Source organism: Manis pentadactyla, chromosome 12 (genome assembly GCF_030020395.1).
Source record: "Manis pentadactyla isolate mManPen7 chromosome 12, mManPen7.hap1, whole genome shotgun sequence".
Taxonomy (NCBI): domain Eukaryota; kingdom Metazoa; phylum Chordata; class Mammalia; order Pholidota; family Manidae; genus Manis; species Manis pentadactyla.
In genome coordinates this window covers 102392376-102415376 of record NC_080030.1, presented here as the reverse complement: position 1 = coordinate 102415376, position 23001 = coordinate 102392376, and the positions used below count along the sequence as shown (strand labels likewise).

At 40.7% G+C, this 23001-nt stretch overlaps 1 protein-coding gene across 2 annotated transcripts in view; it reads left to right on the top strand.

Moving 5' to 3' along the window:
- SIM1 (SIM bHLH transcription factor 1) overlaps positions 1–23001 on the top strand; it is a 67704-nt gene that overhangs the window by 29788 nt on the left and 14915 nt on the right. For both annotated transcript variants that reach the window (XM_057489448.1, XM_057489449.1), the window contains exon 10: positions 9708–9876. In XM_057489448.1, coding sequence (XP_057345431.1) covers positions 9708–9876 — 169 coding nt within the window. The remainder of the gene's footprint in view (positions 1–9707; positions 9877–23001) is intronic.

The window sequence follows — 23001 nt, the reverse complement described above, 5'->3', positions numbered from 1 at the left end:
GCCGGCACTCGGGGTGGGGAGGGGAGTCGTTTGGTGAAAGACACGTCATGAGGTCAGGCCCTGGGGAAAGTGCACGGCCTGCCTGGGGTATGTTCCCTCCCTTTTCAGTTCCTTTGGTTTTGCTCTTCCCAGATTAACACCTCCTCCGATTCTCAAAGTAGGTCCCCTGACTGGCAGAATCAGCACCACCCAGGAGCTTGTTAAAAAATACAAATTTTGGGCTCCATCCTAGACCTACAAATGAGAGACTCTAAAAGGCAGAGCCCAGCAGGCTGTGTTTTAACAAACTTCTAGGGTGTCTCTGGTGCATGCTGAGGTTTGAGAACCTCTGCTCTAGGGAAAGGAGCTGACAAACTCACTCACTGACAGATAACAGAAGAGATAATACTCTATTATCCTTTTCTGTGCCATCTGTCTATAGCCAAAGAAATACATATCTAACAGTAGATTTGAAGTCTCAACAAGTAGACCATTACTGAGCCATCTTTGTGGGGACCAGTGAAATTTCTTAAGCCCTGAAAATCATAAAAGCAGGCATCTTCCTATTCTGTCTTTGGTAATGGGCTCTATAGATAATAATATATATTTATAATATTATACAAACCCTCTGACTCCAAATATGGAGAAAATGAAAGTTTTGGTATTTTAGTGGGTGATCCAAAATCTCTAGCAACAATTCAGAACTTAATTTCCTTAAACACAACTTACCTTAACCAGGCAATTTAAAGTACTGTCTGAATACCAAGGCTCATAATAATAACGAGCATTTGTTGAATTGTAAGTTTTTATTCATAGAACATACCTCAAATTTATTTTAGCTCCTTAAATAATAGAGTTTAATGTATATTTAGTCAAGCATTACAGTAGTAAGGGCTTAAGGAGATTAGAAATAAATGAATCCAATTAAAGAACACGTCTGTGAGATTTGCTATGTCGTAGGCATGAATGAATTGTTTGCACAGCAACTGTAAAGACACCATTAATGATTAACTATCTAGAAGAGGTTTAATCAATAATAAATGCTATAGGACATATTTGAAAATATTTAAGTTAAACAAAGGAAGGTTTGCGCATCTGGAAACATTGCCTCGCGCCATCATGTTTGTGTCTTTTCCTAGGGAGATCAAAGCCTGAGGTTCTATGGTTCTATTATCTACAGAAGTGCTGGACCTTCTTCATGTTGTGGAGCAAAGAGCAGTGCTTCTAACAGTGCCATGACGCTTGGCCTTGTGGGGCGTTTCCGCACACCCTGGGGAATCTGGGGACTCCATGGCCTTGAGCATGGGATGCAAATTTCCCAGTGTTGTGGGGGATTATTTCTTTGTGATTGCAGGTATCTTTTCTGCTCCTGGAGTCTGTGTAGGGTTGAAAGTAGGAGGCGCGCCCCTTTGACCTTCTCTGCCAGAGAATAGTTTGAGGCTTTAAGAATCAGCTTTGTAAGCCTCAGAAGAATTAGGTGAGAAAGTTATTCCTGTGAAAGTAGAACTTCAACCAAACGTAAGGGTTAGGTGATGGGTTCCCCCACTGCTTATCTATTTTAGGTATGTGAAGAGTTTACACGGAACATACATCTGAAAACATCAGCTTAATAAATGACTGAAGGTGAGATGGATGGACATGGGGTTTGGGTGAGAAAGAATGAAAAGAGGGGACCAGAATAACATGTGTGCATTTTATTTTCTATTTGTGAAAATTTTCAAAGGTAAGGAAACCTTGGCTGATATTAGTATTATTTTTTCTTTCTTTATATTTGGCTTTTTTTTTTTTAACTAGAAGTGGGCTTCTGCTTGTGGGAGGGAAGACTGGCAACTTTTAATTGATGCCTTGATAAAAGAGCCAGCACGTTTTGCATTTAATTTGTTTTTGGATTCCACTTTTAAAGACTTCTAAAGACCAACATTCCACCTGCCCCATCCCTCCCCTCTGCCACCTCAAGAAAATACGAAGCAGAAAAGCTATAAGAGCAATAGAATTTGGAACTTAGTCCTGGAGGCTCCACAAATATGTCCACAACTTTAGTAGCTAGATGAGTTTCTGAGTATTGAAAAAATAAGTTCCTCAGTACAAGAAATGTGGCCCCTAAAGAAGGGTCTACCTCATTTAAACAATGACAAAATATGCCATCTATATTTCTTGTGAAATGCAACTAAATTGTGTTTCACAAGAAACTACATAGCAAGACTTCCTTTTGGTTTTCAATTTTAAGTAGTAATTTAAGTTATATTCTCCAACAAAGGAAGCAAAAGCCAACATGAATGTCTTCAGAGACAGATAATTCTGGAGGTCAGGAAGGGTGGAAAATAGACCAGAAAGTAAGGGAAATGCATAGGGATTGTAAGAGCATTATGGACACTTGGACATTAAAAAATTATAAATGGTGTGCATGAGAAGTTGAACCTATGGGAAAAGAAGCCTGGTAGTGATTTCTGTTTTGTAACTTAATATTACTCACAAAGAAGAAACCCTGGAAATGGAAAGGAAAGAAATTGGGCAACTGTTTCAATATGAGGTGGGAATTATGCCTCAATTAGAGTTTCTTTTGTAAGAAATATATTTCTGATGATAAAAATCATACATTTTTATTGCAGGAAAAGTTAAGATCATGCAGAGATATAAAGAAGTGACAAAAGTCATTTTTAATCCATTTTCCAGATATCCACTATTAACGTTTGATATTAGTGCTTTATACCACATGTATACACACACACACACACACACACATACACATACACATGCATATACAGTACATGTTAATTTAAAAATACAATTTCACTTTATCAGTATTATTTTTCACATTACTGGAGTAAGAATATTTAAGATCGCACAATATTTTATCACATGGGGATATACCATAAGTAAGTAATGCTTCTATTGTTGGTTATTTTTTTTTACCTATTTACAATTAAACTAAAGAAATTATGCTGATAGGCACCCTTGTATATGGACTTTTGATTCTTATCTCTGATTATTTTTATAAGACAGATTCCTAGATGTGGAATTACTGGATTTAAGGTATGGACATGCTTAAGACTCCATAAACACTGCTCGTTTACTCCCTTGCCAGCAGTATACAAGGAGGTCCACTTACTTACCTTGTCTTCATTGAGATTTATTGTCACTTAAAAAATCTTAGCTAATTTGAAAGTCAAAAATGACATGTGAGAGCTGCCTTAATTCTTGCAAGTTATTACTAGTGAGGCTAAACCTTTAAAAAAAATTATTTCTAAGAAATTTGTGTATTGCTTGCATCCTTGTCATATTTTTTCTACTGCAGAGATACTGTATTTATCAATGATATGTAGAAGTTATTTCTCTGGGGGCTTAAAGCACTATCTTTTCTCCCTCCTTCAGTACAACTGTAATAGTTCCAAATAAATGATTGAGGATGAAATTAGTTTTTTATTCTAGCTTGCTGACATACTGCATATGTTGTGCCTGAATTATAACTTAATAAAAAATAAGTGCATTTTATTAATATACATAACACTCAAGTAATAACATATGCCTTCTTTTTTGATTTATGATCTCACAGAATTTCAGTGATTGATATTAATTATAGTTGGGGAATTAAAAAATCCCTCACATAACTTGCTTACTTACTGGGTGTTTCTCATTTATGTAGAAAGGGTTGCTAGTTGTTTGGATTTTTGTCTGTTGGGGTTTGAGGTGAAAGTTTGTTGTGATGAGAATTATTTTGTTTATCATTTGCAAGTGAGTGTCTATTTTCTGTAAGATAGTGTGCTAGACAGTAAGAAATTTAGGAGGTTGTTATCAGATTGCCATTCACCTCACTGTGAGACAGATTTGGGGGGGAACTACTAAAATCACAAATCAAATGGAGAAAGCCACAAGAAGTGAACACAAATCCATTTATTAGCCCGAGACTATTGCATTTCCAAGGGTGCTGTATCCTTATTTCCCAGCACATTGTCCGGGTCTGCAAGCCCCTCAGTGTGCAGCCCTCCTCATCAGCTGTGTCCGCTGGGCTCCCTGGGAGCCTGAAACTGAAGCAGAGACTGAAACTGAAGCAGAGACTACGTCTCCCTGCCGTGGAGGTTTGCCCGGTGGCCAGGCAGTCCCTCTGCCAGAATGTAAAGAAGGTCATGCACTTCGTGTAACAGTGACTCTAGAATCCAATTAAAAAGTTCAGTATAAGGCGCAGTCATTCCCACTTAATCCGATCACGGTTTAATGCAATCCTCTGCTTATTTCAGCCAGCGCCTTTGGAGCCAAATCAATTGTATGTCTTTGTTTCCACGTTTTCGTCGGTAATTTGATCACCTTCAGCTGTTTGAAAAAAAAATCGCTCAACTGGGAAATCTGGCAACATCCTTTAAGAATTGCCACGTAACATAAAGTCAACAAAGAAAATCCAGATTGGCCAGCTCCAAAATTAATAGGACAGCAGCAAAAATTCCGTTGTCTGAAATGGAAGTAGAATGGAGTGTGGAGGAGTCAAACAAGGAAATTTTTGTGCAGAATCTTGACTCGACAGGACCTGATAAAACACAGCTAACCCTCAAACAATACGGGTTTGAATTGCAAGGATCCCCTTATACACGGATGGTTTTCATTACCTATATTGGGAAATTGTTTGGAAATTTGTGACAGTTTAAAAAAACATACAGATGAAACTTGATAACCTAGAAATATTAAAAAAAAAGTTAAGGAAAATTAGGTATGTTGTGAGTGCATGAAATTTGTGTAGATACTAGTATGGTCTATCATTTACTACCATAAAATCAACAGTAGGCCATTCGTAGTTAAGCTTAGGGAGAATCAGAAGTTACACTCGGATTTTGGACTGCATGTGGGCTGATGCCCCAACCGCAGAGATGTTCAAGGGCCAACTGTACCTCTACTGCATCTCTGTGCACTCATTCCAACATGCTGGAGGGTTGTGAATATGTTCGTGCTTCTCCTGGCATCGTGGACACCAATCTCCCAGTCAAAATGATGGAAACTTGGCTGGTGCATTTTTCCAGAGCTGGCGGTACCCTTCAGCAGCGAAGACACCTTTCCTTTGCTCTGCGAGGACATCACCCCGAGCTTCCCATGTGGCAAGTCGGCCTTTACCGCACCAGCAGGCATGGCACATTGCTTAAGGGAAGGCAGAGAACGCCAGTGACGAGAAAATGGCCCCTTTTATTTCACTGGAATTGGAGCGATTCCAAATATGTACATGAATATTATAAAGTTTAGAGTAGACTCAGATGGTTAATTCTGCATATTGAATGATTTCTGACTGTCCATAATGGAATAAGAGGATTACTTAGGTCTGTGCAAATATGGGTGAGATTGACAAGCTGTGAATGCTGGTGACTGCACATTACCCGTTCCCACGTTGCTTTCAGAGCCGAGGTACCTGAGGATGCCTGCCGCTTTGGTGCAAGTTATTAAGGAGAAAAATACAAATGCAAATTGGGATCAATAGCCACTTTGAAAAATATGCCAAATGGCATAGAGCGTAGTTCCTGTTTTGCTATGCCGATCGTGTCGGGGAGGTCGGCGCGAGCTGCGCTGGAGAGAGTTCCCTGTGGGGTCCTGAGCATGGTCTGGGCCGCACTTTTCCGGGAAGCTTTACAGGTAGAACAGGGCTGTGTCCTTTCTTCATCAAAGCAGCCGAGTCAAGTGCCTCGCCGTACTCATTTGAGTCTAAGTTCTGTGCACCCAAGTAGTTCCTTTTGCCCCGCTCCCCAGGGACGCCCTGAACAACCTGCCTCGGAGCACACCTGCACACCTCCACCGAGGACGTGCGAGCCATGCCAGACTGCGCGTCGAGTCGGGGAGGGAGGCGGGGAGGGCCGGACCCTTCTTCGTGTCTGAGTTTGGAGCGGGGCATGGAACTCATAATGTGATTCCCATCAGCATCTAGACCTTCAATCTACACAAACGAAACCCGCAGTTTAACAGAACCCTAAAAGTAAAACCAGTGCTTTGTTCTCCGTGAACCCGCCGTTCAGAGCTGCTCTTGGCAACACATCAACCACACTGGGAATGTCTTTCAGTGGGTGTTTTTTTTATGTACTTTTCATCCTAGCGCATCTTTTAGGCTGTTGGAGTTTGGAACAGAGAGCTAGCAAGGCTGAACTCTCAGAATGTTGGCTCTGCACAGCTCTCAGGGTCCCATTTGCTGCCTTAGCAATGAAGGACCTGCCTTAGCAGGTAACCGTTTGACCATACTGCATCAGAGTTCAGAGGCTCAGCAGTAAAAGATCAAATTTAAATGAGTTTGGGGTAGAAAGGAAAGAAATAGGGAGAGGTGTTTGGAATGAAGTGTATTATAATTGCTACCAAAGTGGAACTATTATTTGGGGGAATCAGGTGTCAAAACATGGCACAGAGTGGGTTTGTACAAAGGGATTACACAATCCCTGTTGTAAGGATGGTTGACTTTGCCACATCTTATCAACACATTACAGTTTTTTACTTACTTAAGTAAGAAATAATACTCCCTATTTTTGAGCATTTATTCTGTGTTAGGCACTGTGCTATGAGGCTTTCATGTATTTCACCTAAACCTCAGCACATCCCCATGAGTTGTAAAGGGGAATTTGAGATTGTTACAGAGTAAGTGGCTTAAACCGTGATCTACCTGACTGCATGGACTTCTGCTCAATTTTGGCGGCTTCTTTTTTGGAATATTTTGATGTACACCAAGACAATATTTGTGTTAGTGTATCATGAGTATTTGTATAATTTTTCTTATATGTTTGTTAGTATTTTCATGTGACTATATAGAATTTCAAATAATTTATTGGTTTTAACATTTTATTTAACCCTAGTTAACTTGGAGTATTTCTAACATTGGAAACGATGCAAAAATTCTGGACAGACTTTTTCAGTAGTTGAGATGATACTTTGGAGGTCTGATAGTGTGCACGAGAAAAATGAATCCTGTTTACTCTCTCTACTTGTATGCAAAGTCTCTGTGCTGAAATGGTGCATTAAAAATGAGTTAAAAAAATTATTTGGCCGTATTTGCAGGGGTGCATGACTTTTGCTGTCAGTTTAGGATCTTTTATGCAGGGACTGAATGGATACTCTGTTGCCCACTGAACAGAAGAACATTGGACACAGGGTTTGCTCAAGGATGGGAGTTCTTCCTCCTGTCAGAGCCCGGCTTGCTCACTGTTACACCCATGTGCTCTCAAGGCAGGGGGATCAAGGGACTCACAGGCCACAGGGGTCTTTTCTACAGAGAAAGGCTGCTGGGTTGCAAGTTCTTAGTAGTCATTGAGGAAAAAAACCCTTCCTTTTTAAAATTATAGTTGATATACAATATTTTATTGGCTTCAAGTACATGATGCAGGGGTTCAACAGTTACACACATTATTAAATCCTCACCCCAAACAGTGCGTTTACTCTCTGCCAACACAGAAAGATGTTACAGAACCATTGGCTATATTCTCTATGCTGCACTTCCATCCCTGGGACCAACTCATATCTCATATTAAGATTGAGATTTGTGTGCCGCTTTATCCAACTCACATTCCCACCCACCCATTCCAGCCCCTCCCCCATGGCAACCATCAGTCCCTTCTCAGTGTCTGTGAGTCTACTGCTGTTTTGTTCATTTTATTTTGTTTTGTTTTTGGATTCCATAAATAAGTGAAATCATATGGCATTTGCTTTCCCCCACCTGGCTTATTTCACTGAGCATAATACCCTCTAGGTCCATCCATGTTGTCACAAATGGCAAGATTTCTCTTTTTATGGCTGAATAGTATTCCACTGTGTATATGAACCACATCTTTATCCATTCATCTGTTGATGGACCCTTTTGTTGCTTCCATATCTGGCAGTTGGGAAGGGCTTCACAGAGGCAACTGGGATTTAAGAAAGTGCTTTATAAGGGGTGCTTTTTGGTATATGTTGGAGGACGGAGAGAGTCAGGAAAGTACAAGTTTGGGGAGAACTACTTTGGCTGAAGTGAAGGGCTAATGAAGGAAAGTTGTGAGAGACTGTCAGAAAAACAGGTGCGAGCCGCGTTTTGGAGGACACTGACTGAACAGGGCACGCTCAGATTATATGTTGGGCATTGTCCTTATGAGTTGGTTGGCGCAGCAAAGCAGATGTGCATGGGATCAGACTTCCCAAACCAGAAAGGCAGATTGCACGCCCACCTTCTACAGTTTTGTTCCTCACGTAGGAGGATTTTCTTAAATTTCAGATGATGAACAATTTGCTGAGGAAGCCGTTGTAATTTGCCGACATACATCATCACACTGTAGTTTGTGGCAGTGATGTTATTGGACCTGTCTAGCTGATTTCTATTCCTTGTCACTTGAGGGCTCCTTGCCTGAATTATACTTTTTCTTTTGCCTGATCTCTGTAGAAGAACAAATAGGGAAAAGGAAAAGAAGACAAATGAATATTTCCTGGTCCATGGAAAGCTGCCAGTCACCTCTACATATATAATTTTATTAATTTACTATATTTCATAGACCTACCTTAAACCAAAGAGTATTACAAATGTGTATATAAGTTTTTAAAAGGTGAACCCATTAGAGAAAAGGTAAAATAAGAAAAATAAAGGGAGCCAGTGGGGTCTGGGGCCACCAAGTGCCTGCCGTGGGGACTTGTGCACTTACTCAGAGTGGCTGCAAATGGGACTTGGGGCTCAGGCTGAGCTTTCTGACTTCCAGGGCAAAGAGGGAAACAACAGTTCTATTTTCACAGTGTTCATGAGATAAAAAGAAATCAATTACCCAGGAGCAGCCCTGCTCCTTCTGGAACCTGAGAGAAAAGCCTCCCATGAGTCCTCGTAAAGAAGACTGAAACATTTTATTTTGGCTGCCAGTGGAAGGTATCTTCTTGTGAAAATTGAGGGGTCAGGCAGACTTCCTGGCTTGCTGGAAGCAGTCAGAGCTGGCAGCTGTGGGCAGGGCCCAGCTGTCATCTTCAGCCCCGGAATACTCCAAGCAGTACCTCTGCAACGAATTCTCTGGGGTGCCCTCAGTATCCCCTTCATGTGACTGCGCAGCCCCTATGTTTACCGATTCTCCTCCCAGACTGTAATCTGCACTAGGGCGGGGCTGTAGGTATCTTATCCATCCCTTCATCTCCACGTAGCACAGAGTCTGGTACATATTAGGAGCTTAATGAATATTTCCATAAATATAAAGGAACGGAAAGAACCAGTGATAAAATGTATCCTGAGGTAACTGACTCAGCTTGTGGAAAGAGATTTTTAACTACTTACGATCCTGGTTACACTAGTTGGCTAGCTAACAGAATATCGAGAATGTTTTCTAGAATGATCGATCTTAGAACAGTTGATAGAAGACATTCTTCTTGCCAATTATCAGATACCATGAGACGGTCAGTTGTCTCTTGAGTTCTCCCCACACAGAAAATCTTTGGAGTGGATTTTATAATCCATATCACACCACTGAGGACACAAAAGCTCAGAGAAGTTGAATTACGGATTTATTTTCTACTTACATAAATGATGAAAAATATATCTTTAAGTCAAGAGATTTTCATAAGCATATCCTAATAATCTGACTGTGGCTGCTACATTCACACACATTGGTTAAATGTTCGGCATTTCCAAAGTCATTGAGGTATTTGTGGCACCGGCTCTCTTGGCTGACTTTTGCCTACTTCCTTTTTGAATGTGCATTCTCACCCTTCCTGTGAGAGAACGCGCGTGTCCGCTTCCCGCGGTAGCTGATGAAGGGCTGTGTCTTCTCATTCTGCAGGGACACGGAATACAAAGGGCTGCAGCTCTCCCTGGATCAGATCTCAGCCACCAAACCAGCCTTTTCCTACACCACCAGCTCCACTCCTACCATGACAGACAACAGGAAGGGGGCAAAGTCCAGGCTTGCCAGCTCCAAGTCAAAATCCAGGGCTTCCCCCTACCCTCAGGTGGGTGCACTGCTCTTTTGCAAACTGCTGTTTTTTTGTGACCTAGTTTTATCTGGAAGTTGAGGAGGTATTAAAACTGTTGGCATTAATTATCTGGTTTTTTAATAAATTGAAAGCTTCTAAAAATCTGGAAAGTTTTCTAAAGCTATATTCTCCCTCCTTGTCTTCCGTTAAAATAACTGTGCTAAAAATTTGAAATGATCCTGTGCTTTCCTGCTTTTGTATAAAGGTCATGAATGTCTCAGCTGCAGTCAGAACCATAACTTTGTGATTTCAAGGAGACTAATCCTAAATTCTCCCTCACCCCCACAGTGATTAACCAGAAAGATGTAACCCTCATAGCAAAATATGAGAGCAAGAGCTTGATGTAGAAAAATTCAATCTTAGGACAGGAAGTGAAGTAGAAGGAAATTAAAAGGTGGAGGCAAAGGATCAAGGATGCATTTCAACATGAGATTTGAGCACAGATGGACTGTTTATGGGGAGGCATGAAATAGAGAGGGTCTTCCAGATGGCAGGAATAGTAGAAAAAGCAACTCTCTTCTCATCTTTGCAAGGTGGTGAGCTGATGAGACCCAGAGGAGGTATTCCAGAAACACTGCAAGGTACAAAGATGAGTTCTGATTCTTGAAAGGAAAAAGCTATTTTACTAACCAGTCCCTGAGATTAAAAAAAAAAAAACCAACACAAAAAACTAGACCGTGTCAAAGTGTGTGCACACATCTGTCCTGGCCTGAAGAAAGTAGGACAGAACTGGGGATTCCTCACTCCCAACAGCCTGTGACCACCTCATGTCCATCCTCTTCTTGAAGGCCTCCACACCAAACTTCCTGCAGTTCATTAGAGTAGCTCAGCAGATGAGTCCTGGGCTTGTATAAAACCAAACTGGACTAGGAGTCATTTCATCAAAGCTGGTATTTTTTTAAGGACATGGCAAATGTTTCCTTACTTTTTAGAGCTGTGTTATTCTGTTGATTTCTGCAAGGGTGTATCATTTGAGCAAGTGGCACTCGTTGAACTAAGGGTTCACTGAGTAGCTGCTGTTTGCTGGATTATTTCAGTGGCGTGGTATGTGAGGGTGGGCAGACCGTGGCCCTGAGGGTGTAAGGCCGCATGGTCTGCGGTCTCCCACAGGAGACCAGACTTCCTTACTCTGGCAAAAGGGAGGGGAGCAGATGCGTGATGCCTTGACATTTTTCAATGCACACCTTCTGTTATGAGGATTGAGCACTTCAAAAGTGCACCTTAGTTAAAGACACTGTGGAGATGTGATTGCTTCTTCCTGTTGAACATCTGAGAAGCTTTTCATGTTACAATTTTAGATCTTGCGAAGAGTTTTACTATCTCTTTCAACTACTTGAAAAGATGGATTACTCCTTGGGGTAATTTTATCCCTAATTATATAGGAGTGTTGGATGCTAAATGAAAGAAGAATTTAAATTAGGAAATACTAAGTTAAGAAGGAGTTTAACCGATCTATATATAGAAATTAATCCTCAAAAACAAAATTTTCCCATTGGACTTCCAAAACCTCACTGCCTGAGTCTGTTTTCTTTCAGGCACAGCTTATAATGTCTAAAATTTCTATTAGTTTATTCTAATGGTAGACTAACATTACTAATTTAAAAAATATTTTAACTGCCATTAGACTGCTTGTGTGTATGTGGGTTGGGGGGAGGAATTAATTTGAAAGTTCTACATGTTCCAAAGTTTTTAAAAAAAGCAATACAGAAGTGTGGAAAGTAGAAAACCACCATTTTCTCATGTTCCCTCTCCAAAATTATAGTTTCTGCTAGAAGTATTCTATGATGTATAAAAATCATGTACATGTACACATATATATCCACATAGGATTTATCTTGATGTTTGTGTGTTCATTTTTGTGGTTAATACTTATATAAATGTAGTCCTTAGAATTTTGGCCATCTGTCCCATTTGAAATCACACAGTCATGAATTAAGTACTTAACATTTATGTGCCAGGTAAAGGTTATTTTTTAATTGTGTTTACTTTAGATAATCATGGTGCCAGGTCAACCATTGACTGAGTTCCTACTACATGGGCTACTGCTATGTAGGGATCAGAAATGGAAAACTCTGTCTTTGCTTCTGAGGAGTTACTGATGTAGACAGACAAGGGAACAGGCACTTGTGGTGAACTGGTGTGGGGTGAGCGGAGGGCCCTCTGGGGTCACACCAGACCAGCACGGCCTCCAGGGCAGAGTTACCAGTGTTTCTGCTGAAGGAAAACAACAGTACCATCGCCATGGATAGTAAATCCTCAGACATTTTAAAGAGAAAAGTAATTAGCTTCTCAAAAGTATTATTTGGTCCAAATTGTCATTGTATTATTAAGCGACACTTAGCTTTTTAATTTTCATGCATCATTGCCATGAGATGTCTTTTGATTCAGTAGCTGATAGCCAAGTGTTGCATTGGAAAGATGCTACATTGGCCATTGTGGTAAATGAGGGTAGGAGTTGGGTAGAAGGCACTAGAATATAAAGAAGTGGCATATTATGCAGTAGAATAATAGTGTGTAGGAGATGGTGTATGCAAAGGGCTTTATGAGTGATGTCAGCAGCAGGGACTCTAGTCTGGGTGGTTAGGGAAACTGACCAGCTATGAGGGTGGATTTCAGGTATATGGGCAGCAGGGAAAGGAGAAGGCACTTCGAGGAGCACAAGATGATGAAGAAATGTGCGAACGGATTGTTAGCGTGATTGGAACTGGGGCAGGGTTGGTCCCTGTGGATGAGGACTAAGAGCAGTGAGTTTGAAAGGATTGATTGGTGCCAAATATCTGCTAGGCCGAGGAGTTTAGAGTTTGTTTTATGGGAACAAGTAAAGATTTTTGAACAGGAAATGAGAGCATGAGTGTGGCTGAAGCAAGGATGGCTACTCATTTCACAGTCCTTCTCTGAATCTATGCACGTCTGAACTAAAGTTCTCTACTGACGTAAAAGGCATTATAGAGGAAGAATGAGTACAATTCTATTAATCCTTGGCGGCTTGCACCTCTCATCATTATAGATATATCTCGACCATTATAGGTTTATTCAAAATTACATCGCAATGCTTACTTTTCGTGATTAATGACACACTTGGTTGGATTTCCCTTTATCTATTAATAGATGCATAATAAATGTATTTTTAGTTACTGAATGATTGGGCTTTTAATCGTATTTCATTTTAAATCCTTCTGCCTCTTTTCTCAAAAAGAAAGAAAGCTCTCTTTTGGTGTTTCCTTGGTTACATATTTTTAGCAGGTAAATCCCTGTTAGATTTTTCAAGAGGCAGTTTCCAGGGCAAAGCTAAGCTTGCAGGGTAACGTTTTGTCCTTCTTTTGAGTTATGCAAATGGTTATTTAACAATTTTATTAATAGATTTATTAGGTTCTTCATTATATATTAGGCATATCTAGAAATTTCTAGCAGATGTGTGATGAGCAGCAAGCCGCAGCACGGCTTTCTGGAGGTGTCCAGGCCCTCTTCTTTGAACGTGTGAGGCACACATACATTGTAATTCGCTGCCACCACCCAGTCGGCCTGCAGTAGCAGATGAACCTTCAGGTCCTCTCCTGGTATGCGACACGCTTGGGACTGATTTTAGACTTGATTACATTATAGTCACTTAATGAATGACTCAGTCACCTTTGTACCTCTGTGTATTACCCAGGTCAAAAGTAGAATTGTTTTGAATGGTTTTGGAAAAATCATTGTAAAAAATATTATAGTTACCGTGCAAAGATTCTGCGCATAGCTACCGAGCTGCTATAGAACAGCAACGCCTTTAGGTCCTGGGGATACATAAAGACAGTTGTGTGTTATTGTTGTTGCATTTATATTCAGGAAGATGACAACTCATTTTTTTCATAGTTCTGTTGAATTAGAAATATTGAGTTTACAGAATTTATTTTTCAGACCTTCTCTGCTAGTGACTGCTATGCTATTTTCTGCCTATTCTTAGGGACCAGGCATGGCTACTCTAACACAGCTAGCAGTTATTGCACCAAGGTTTAGTCATGTCAATCATGAATAAATTGCCTCCCAGTTCCAGTTTCCTCTTAAACTTCTCATGTTGGCATGTTTATAGTTGTTACGTTTATTACAGGCAGTGCGTGCCCCCTTTTTTTTATTGCATCATCCTGCCCTCCTCTTGATTTTTCCCTAGCCACTAATAACCAATGCACTATGTTAATTCTTTAACAACAGTGCATGCATAAGCCCTATATGCTTATGAAATCTGAAAGTATTTAATCACTGGCTACAGATAATGTTGTAATACTTGCGGGTTTTACTCCACATCTGTTACCTTAACTAATCCCACACAACCCTCTTAATTTTCACTGCCAACAATCTGGCTTCCTTTGGGTGAAGGAAGAAACTCTGCAAAAGTTCTTTCTGGCCTCAGAAATACACCAGGGACTGCCGCACAACAGCCTGACTTGGTCAGTTCTGGAGAAAAGAAGGCCCGAGGATCTCTGGAGCCTAGTATTCTTATCACCACCAGGATCGACATCCCATCATCTCAGGTTTTATACATAACATGAAAACTATAATCCTTGACCATTAACAACAAAACATTTTTAATGCATCTTGCAAAAAGAAAAATGAGATTATCTTTTTAGAAATTCTTACACTATATAAGCTTGTTTATATTTTCTGGCCACATGTAAATTTGGGATTAGTCTCCTGCTCCTATAGAAATTTCTGGAGATTATTAGAGTGGGCCTGTATGCTCCTTTTACATTGTCTTCTTATGTGAACCTCTGAGTGTTATTTGAGAAAATATTTAGCTCATTAAGGTGAGACCTCTGTGTTACAGATTTATATATATATATATTTTTTTTACTAATTCTCACATAGTTAAATACCTATTACGTGCACTAAAATGCTAAAGGTAGGTCCTTAAGGAACCCATCTCTTATTGGGGAGGCAAGATCAACATTTTAGAGAGGAATTGTAAGACGCGGTCAGTCAGGGCCCTCAAGGCCACGGCTTCTGCCTTTCCAGTCCCTTGGCTCGTGGTTGGAGGAGGGCAGACAGCAGCGTCCGAGTCTGCTGGCTGGTGCCCGTCCTTCCGTGATCACGAATTGATTTTCTCCATGATCATTGCAGGGGATCGCTCTAGCCACGCACTCCCCATCAATCACCTTCCTTACACTCCCAGATTTTCCAGTCACTTCCTGACCTCTCCATTCTCGTTCAGAACGTGGGCTTCGGGAGGAGCCCAGGGGCCGTATCTGAAGTAAGCTAGTGAGATCCACTGTGCAGGACACACGCTTGCTGAGGGGATGTCAGGGTAAAGGAGCACACTAATGAAGGGAGTGCGCAGGAAAAGAGGATGTTTTAGGAGATAGGCCGGACAGAATGGACCATGACATGGAAGAGAAGTCACAGCGGGGAGAGGCTGAGATGGCTGCACAGTCTGCCCGAGACCTGGTAGGGAGTATCTTTGTCCTTCACCCTGCTTCGAAGCATGGTAATAGTATAAAATAGGGGTAAAGGGAAGGTAGGTATTTATGGTGGATAAACTGGGTATGTGGGATTAGAAATAGGACCGTATGCTTTTCTGCTAAATAGGTTACCCAAGTGGGTGGATAACTTGAGTAGACTGTTTCATTGATGTTTACTACCTTATGACATTACAACACACGGTGACATATGTCACATTCCCAGGAGTGAGAAACGAATGACGACAAACCTCACAAAAATTTAAATGAGCAGATGGCTGGAGTTAGTCACCCTGGACTTGTTAATACGGCAGCAGGATATTATTGAATAAGAAAAGACCAATGAGAAGAAGAAAGGCATAAATGAGGTCAGCAAAAATGAGAAGGTGAAAGGAAGAAAATTGGGGTCAGTAAAGGGGGACTCTGAGGTCCACAAGGACAGAAGATGTTGCTCTTGATAACAGATTGCCCTGGGCACCCGAAAGTCCTTTGTAGATATTGAATGAGTGCATGAATTAAGGCATGGATGAGCCCAGGAAGGTGATAGTATAGATGAAGAAAGAAATAGGGGTGTGATGAGACAGATGTGTTAAGTTCTGGGGAATAAGTCCTTGCCCCAGAGGGCTTACAGATTCGGCGGGGGGGGGGGGGGGGAATGTAAACAGATCATTTAAACAAAGTGTCATATGCATGTGATGAAGGCATGTGGTGGTGGCAGTGGGAGTAACTGGTGGTGGTGTGTGTTGGGGCTGCCCTGCCCACTCAGCCCTGGGCTGGAGGTGAGACTTGGGGGCTGACAGGGAGAGAACCAGTGGCCTTCGGGCTTGGAGACCTTGCATGCCATGGGAGTTTTTAGTGGGCTCAAACTTACTCCATTTGCAAGGTTTGCGGTGGGGCTCTGGGATGCCGTCGGTAAAGCCCTTCACTCTGCAGGATTGCAACAGCCTCTTCATTTCCTCCTCACTTTGGGAAATTTCCCGTTCCAGTCTGCTCTGCCGCCCAGATTGACCTTAAGAGACTGCTGATCATGTCAGTGCTTGGAGACCTGCCACGGCCCCTGCTGTCACTCAAGGTCACTTATAACTGGGCCCTAAATTACCGGGCACTGTGACACCACCAGACCTGTCTGCTATTTGCTGAAGGCCTTGTCCTTCTCTGCCTCCATGCTTGTGCTCAGGCATTCATTTCTGCCTGCACTGCCTCTGCTTTTCAACATTTTGCCAGTCTTCTAAGGCTTAGATGAATGCTACCCGCTGCATGAAATATAACTGAGCTGTTTCTCCTTTTGACCCCGATTTAGAATAATTTATCTTCAACTGGCTTCTCTGTATGTTGATCTCCTCTCTCAGATTATAATCTCTTTGAAAGTAGTAACCATGTCTATTTCTTATCTGCCTTGTACCCCACCCCAACATCCAGGAGGTATCTTCCACATATTTACTTACTAAATGTTAATAGAATGACTAAATAAGTAAGTCATTACATTAGAAGGGGTGGAATACTTTGTCAGTTGTCTATAGAGATATAAAAACCCCAAGGAGGGAGAAAATTCTTCTACTAAGGAATTTATAATCTATGTAAAGAGACAAAAGGTATGCAAGCAAAACAGTCCAGGGTGGTTTCACAAATGCAAAATCTTGCCAGGCAAATCAAATATCTAGGTGCTGAAGAACGGGATATGGTAGAAACTACAGGCTCTTTTAAGAGTAAAACTTTGAACAAACACTCTCTGCCTCTCACTGGAGGGGCAGAGAAGCACCCACATCTGAAGTGGGCTTTCCAGTCTTCATGTCCCCACTGTCATCTGCAGTGCTGCAATGGAGAGATCTCACAGCAGGTATTTGCTGTGGGTGTGTTTTAAATACAAAGTAAGTGCATTGACCTTTGAATGTCTGTGCAGGAAGTTCCACTTGGCTCTGTCTGCCATCCCCAGAACCTGTCATCATTTATACATTCAGCCCTAGTCCCAGAGCTCGGTTCCTATGATCAGTAGACACTTTCTAGATCGCTCTCTTGTTTTTTTTTTAATAACCCATATACATATTTTTTGTCCTGTACCTTTAGAAGTGTCGTGCTATATGAGTGGTAGATTTCTTCAATAAGAAAGGGGGAAAGTCTCTAAAATACTGTTTTTGCTTGGTTTGGTTTTTCATCTTATGGACACAGAAGGCCTTGGGAGGATCTCTCTTCTCCCCTGTTCCCTCTGTCTTTGTTCGGTTTGAGTCTCTCTGGAATAGATCACGTTTAAGATGCTTTATCTGCTTCCTTACTGTTCTTTCAGTCTCTGATCATTTCTGCCAGAAATATCATTTTCACCACGTAGCCCCCTCATCAATCCCTAGCTCCGGACATTCTTAAAAACTTGCAGAAGCTCCTTTGGCTATAGGATGATGTCCAGTCTCCACAGTGTGGCCCAGACTACATCCCTGCCTCTGCCTGCCTTGCCCCCGCTCTCTCCAGCTCCCCATCCATCAGCTCTTGACTCTAACTAGAATCTGCTGTATATGCTACTTGAGGATACCTTTCCTGTTGAGCCTCTGAAATCTTACCCACCCACAAAACATGGCTGCTGGTCTGCCCCTCATCCCCACAGATTCCTGTCTATACGGCCTAGTTCCTGTTAAACATGTCTCTATTCCATGACATAGGCTGGTTTAAGAAATTGGGCAGTGGGTGAAGCAACTATGCTAAATGAAATGGAAAGGGTCTGCTTCTGGCTTACAGGACAGGATGGCTGTAATTTGGATTTTGCCCCACAAGCTGAACAGAGGAAAAGAGGCGAATGGCTGAATCCACCATCAAAATGTATTCAGGAAAATTAATTTTAACAAAATCTATAAAATCAAATTTTATTAAAACTAAATAGTGAAATTAAAGCGAACATTACCTTATTTGACCATTCACTGTGGGATCTCACCCACTCACAGTAGGAACCTTCTAGGGTTAAGAAAGTGAGATTTGGATATCTAAGAAATCAAGATTTTGTTAACTCTTCCTTCTTTCACAGATTTTTAGGACACTCCTGTAGAATATTACAGTACATCAAATTGCTGTGTTTTCTTAGAAGGTCAAAGTTCTGATGTGGATTGTTTAATACATAGTTTATGCTGTTTTTGTTTTCCTCATTATTTTACTGCACTTGGCTTAGAAAAACAAAAGGTAGAGTCATCCTTCCATTTACAGACATTTGTTTGGAATTTACTAACTTCGTAGAGGGACTTCAAGTTTCAATTTTTTTTCCCACATAATTACAAATCTTATAAATCTCTTTCAGCATGCAGAGGGCTGGTAGTACGCCTGCCCATCTTGGCCCAGTTCTAGGACGCTGCCAAGAGCATCCAGGGCAGCCTGTCCATTGTCCAGGCCCCGAATAAACCAGTGGGAGACCAAACAAAGCTGCAGTGAGGGCTCGGGGCAAGGGGCGCCTCCTGTACCCTCTAATTCATGCCCATGTGAAATCAGACAGGGAGTCGGGGCATCAGTGAAAGGAGGGCAGTGGTTCTGGCTCGTGCCCGAAGCCCATCACAGGGGAAAAGTATCCTTAAAACTAGAGCTATTGGTCCTGGAACCCCAGGATTTACCCAATGGGCTAGGGTTGTATCTGTATTATCTATGCAAGTTGGGATATTCTTGTTCCCTTACGTCTGTATTCCATGACATAAAGGGCTTAATTAAATGTTTATTCTATGTTTATTACCTGTCTAAAATCTTCAGTGCCATGAAAATGGCTGCAAGTCTTTAGGACTCTGCCTCTGGATTTACAGGAGGATGTGGTTCACGGATTTCCCGGTCTGGGAACAGCATCTCCATATGGAACCCTACGGGAGGTTCCTCGTAGAATCACAATGGAGGAAACCTGGCCGCTGACGCTGAAGCCTCACTTCGCTCTAACAGCCAGCGCGATGCCAACTATGGTCCCTCTTCTGTGAGAGAAACGAGTGAACCGAATCCCAAAAACATTTTTGTAACTATTGGCGATGGACTGAGAGGACTCTGACATTTCCAACCACATTTGAGGCACATTAAAAACTTCCCGTTTTCTCCTTCATGATACATATCAAGGAGCTTACACGTATGAAAAATTTCTCACCAGAAGTTTCTTAGAACTAAAAGTAACTAATATATCGATTAAACCTAAAAACATTGTCACAATAAAGAGGTTATAAACAGAGCAAATCATAATGAGTGAAAATCTTGTGAACACGTTCTTAAACATTGATTTTAAGAAGCTGACAATTTATATCATTTTTTTTAAGTGAAGGAAGAAATGGCCCAAATATTTAAAATTTCTCATAATTGCGTTTTCACTCAGTATTTGCTTTCTATTTATTTGTAGCATAAATGGAAATATTTATTGCTCCTTCCGTTTGGTGAAAATGTGCTCGACTTTGGAATGTGACTCAAGATGGATTTTTTCCTTCTAAAATGTATTCTCTCATTTTTCTTGAGGTTTTTAAAAGCTTAACTCTTTTGAAGCTATCTGTAATTAAACTGAATTTCATTAAAAAATTTCATGAGGCTTCTTTTCCATGCTAAATGTTTATGAGTTTTGTGTAGAAATCACTTTATACCTAACATTTCTTAATGTATCGTCTATAGAGAATTATTTTGCTGCTGATAAATAAAACAATACATGTCAAAGGAAATGGCAGCCAAGAACTCTTACCTACCATTAGCAGGAATGCAGGAATGGGGAAGATAATGCCTACTTGGTATCTTCTTTGCAGTTTCAGGTAGTTATGATTTGTGCGTAGCAAAGCTTTTCAAGTTAGAAATAGACTCTATTATTCGACTGCTGCTCAGTTACATTATCAGAGGCACACGTGTTTAGTCAGCCTCTGAAATTAGCAAAATAACTTGCATAATTATCATTTGAAGTGCATTTGATTCTAACATTAGTTATTCTCCTACCCTTATGTTTATCCTGGAGAAAACTGACAATTCCCAATTCGTGTAAGCCAGAGCCGTTCTTTATAGTGAACGCGACTCCCGTTTGAGGGAAGCGTCCCCAGCAGTGAGGGTTATTTTAGTGGGCATGCATATTACTTTAATCTAACCCTTTTACCATCTGTTCTTCCCATAGCAGTGAATGAAAAAGAGAACATATTTTATGTTTCAGGGTTACATTAGTAAAAAGTAAGATAAAAGTGATTTAAAAGCATGCATATGTTCTGCGTACAGCGCAGTCCGCATCTGTGATGGTTTTTCTCATGGTTCAGACACAAATCAAGAGGAAACCTGCTCATGGCTGATGGAGCAAAAGTTTTTCATGGAAAACAGGACTTTACCACAAGAGGGTCTCTCTCTATATTTTACAGCTAAAAATGATAAAAACCTCAGTGAGCTGCCAGAATAAAAATAGATAATTGTAATATCTATGGCTGGAACATCTGGCATTTTTCCTGAGTCGGGCTGTTCGCTGCCACGTCCAGATGAATGTAGAGCACCTGTCGGGAACATGCTCTTGAGGCAAGAATGAATCTCATGACTGTTATCAAAAGGAGAATTTTGGTGGGGGTGATTGTACTGGAGGGGCGTTCCAGGGATGCAAGGACATCACCCAGGGTTGTGTAAAAATAGCTCCGCTGGAGAGTGGAGTTTGGAGAAAGCCCCTTTGTGAAAACAAACTTGGGGACCTGGCATCCATTACTGTTGAGAGGGGAGGACACTGTTGGTCTTTGTCACCTAAATACCTAAGTCCAAAGGAGTCTGGGGTCCCGAAAGGAGTGAGGGTGCTGGAATTGCATCTCCCCTTTTAAACTTCATAATCGTGTGAGCTTGGGCAGATTTTTTTTTTGAGCTTCATTTGCTACATCTGTAAAGAAATTAATAATACTTTTAAGATTTAGCATTTAATAAGATAGTTTGTGGGATCTCAGCAGAGAGACTAGCACACAGCAAGTATTTGATAATGGTAGCTATTGTTGCTATGGGTATTAGTGAGCATATACAGATTATAGAATAAATTGCTTCTTAATCAGGCATGGTTAATTTCCCCCTCCTAAGCAACTACAATGTTAAAAGAGAGTAATGGCTCCCTTCTTTGAACTCCAAAACTATGCTGTTTTTCTATTCAAGCCTTTGTATGTATACCCCTCCTGATGTGAACACCTTGAAGGTGGGGCTGTAGTTCTCATATTAGTGGGCACACTGCCCTGCAAATAGTAGATACTCAATAAATATTAGAATGAATTACTGCCAATAATTCCCACTGGATGCACTGTAAGCCCCCAGCTGATGGCTCAGACCTTTACCAGATAAGGTATCAGCCTCTTCCAGAAGGAATGATTCTTCCATGAGATGATCCGAAAGGGGAGGTCGGGGATGTGGACAGCATCCGATACCCATTTCTGGCAGGCACCCACGCCTTTTGCCCGCCCCCTTTACCCACCTTTGGTGTGTGGCATTTGGTTTGATGTTTATGAAAACAAGGGCTTCCTTCATCTGACTCATTTTTTAAGTTGCCAACATGAATACGTGTTTTGAAACTTAAGTTTTATATAAGAAACAGGAAAATTAAATGTGGAGTATTCAGAATGACAACAAATTTTCTAAGAAACACACAGGTTTCAACAAAATTAACCAAAAATTAGTTTTCAGTGAACTTTCTTTAATTGACTGATATACCCTGATTAAAGTAGGGAATTAAATCATTCAGTTTCTTAGCTTCAAATAGAAAAGAAAGAGTTGTTACCTTAGTAAAGAAAGAAGACCAGATAGTCAGTAGCTCCTGAGACATGATTTTGTTTTACTTGAAGATAGTATGGATACCAGCAATCACTGGGGGACCATCCACAGGACTCACGTATATTCCAGTAGATCATGATTCTCACTCTCTCTCCACCCTTAAAACACATATGTGAACTTTTACTCAAAGTTTAAGTGGTGAGAATCCATGGTATCTCAGTGCATTTCAGCTTTGAAACTCAGATTATTTGGGAGAAATGGTCTTTTCTTCCTAGTGTTTAGGTGATTGGCCAGTGGCCTGATTTCTTTTTGCAGTTGGGATATTGATTTCTTTCCTTTACCATGTATGTTTTATCTCTAACATGCCTGTAGGATGGGACTAGAAATATGACCTCTACATAATAGAGTGAAGGGAAAAAAATCATTTTCACAAGATGGCAATATGATAACCATTTCTGTTTACCCAAGTGAAAGCCATTAATTAAGGACCTTTATATGGTACATACACATCTGTAACATGTTTGCATTTTTAAGGGTACATTGATATACATTAGTCACTTGATCCCTACTGCAATCCTGTAATGCAGGTAGTTTGTTTCAATTTTGCAGATGGAAAAATCAAGGCCCAAGGAAAGTGTTCTTTTGTATAAGTCACTTAGTAGTACATAGGTATAGTATTACATAGTCACGTGACAGTCGATCAGAGTCCTCTCATATTTGAATCCAATGCTCTTTCTACTCGTGATAACTTTTAAATTACATGTTTATGCACAAAATAATCAGTAATAAAAGGAAAGATATTTATGTAATTAATTTACAGATTAGGGTGAGTTTTCATTTCTTCAGAAAAAATGTTTTTTTAATGGCTTTGTCTCTAATCATTCTATAAAAATCAGACATAAGTTTACTATATAGGATTTTTAAATTTTTAAATACTTATTTTGAGATGATTTCATACCTAAAGAAAAGGTGCAAGAAATAGTAA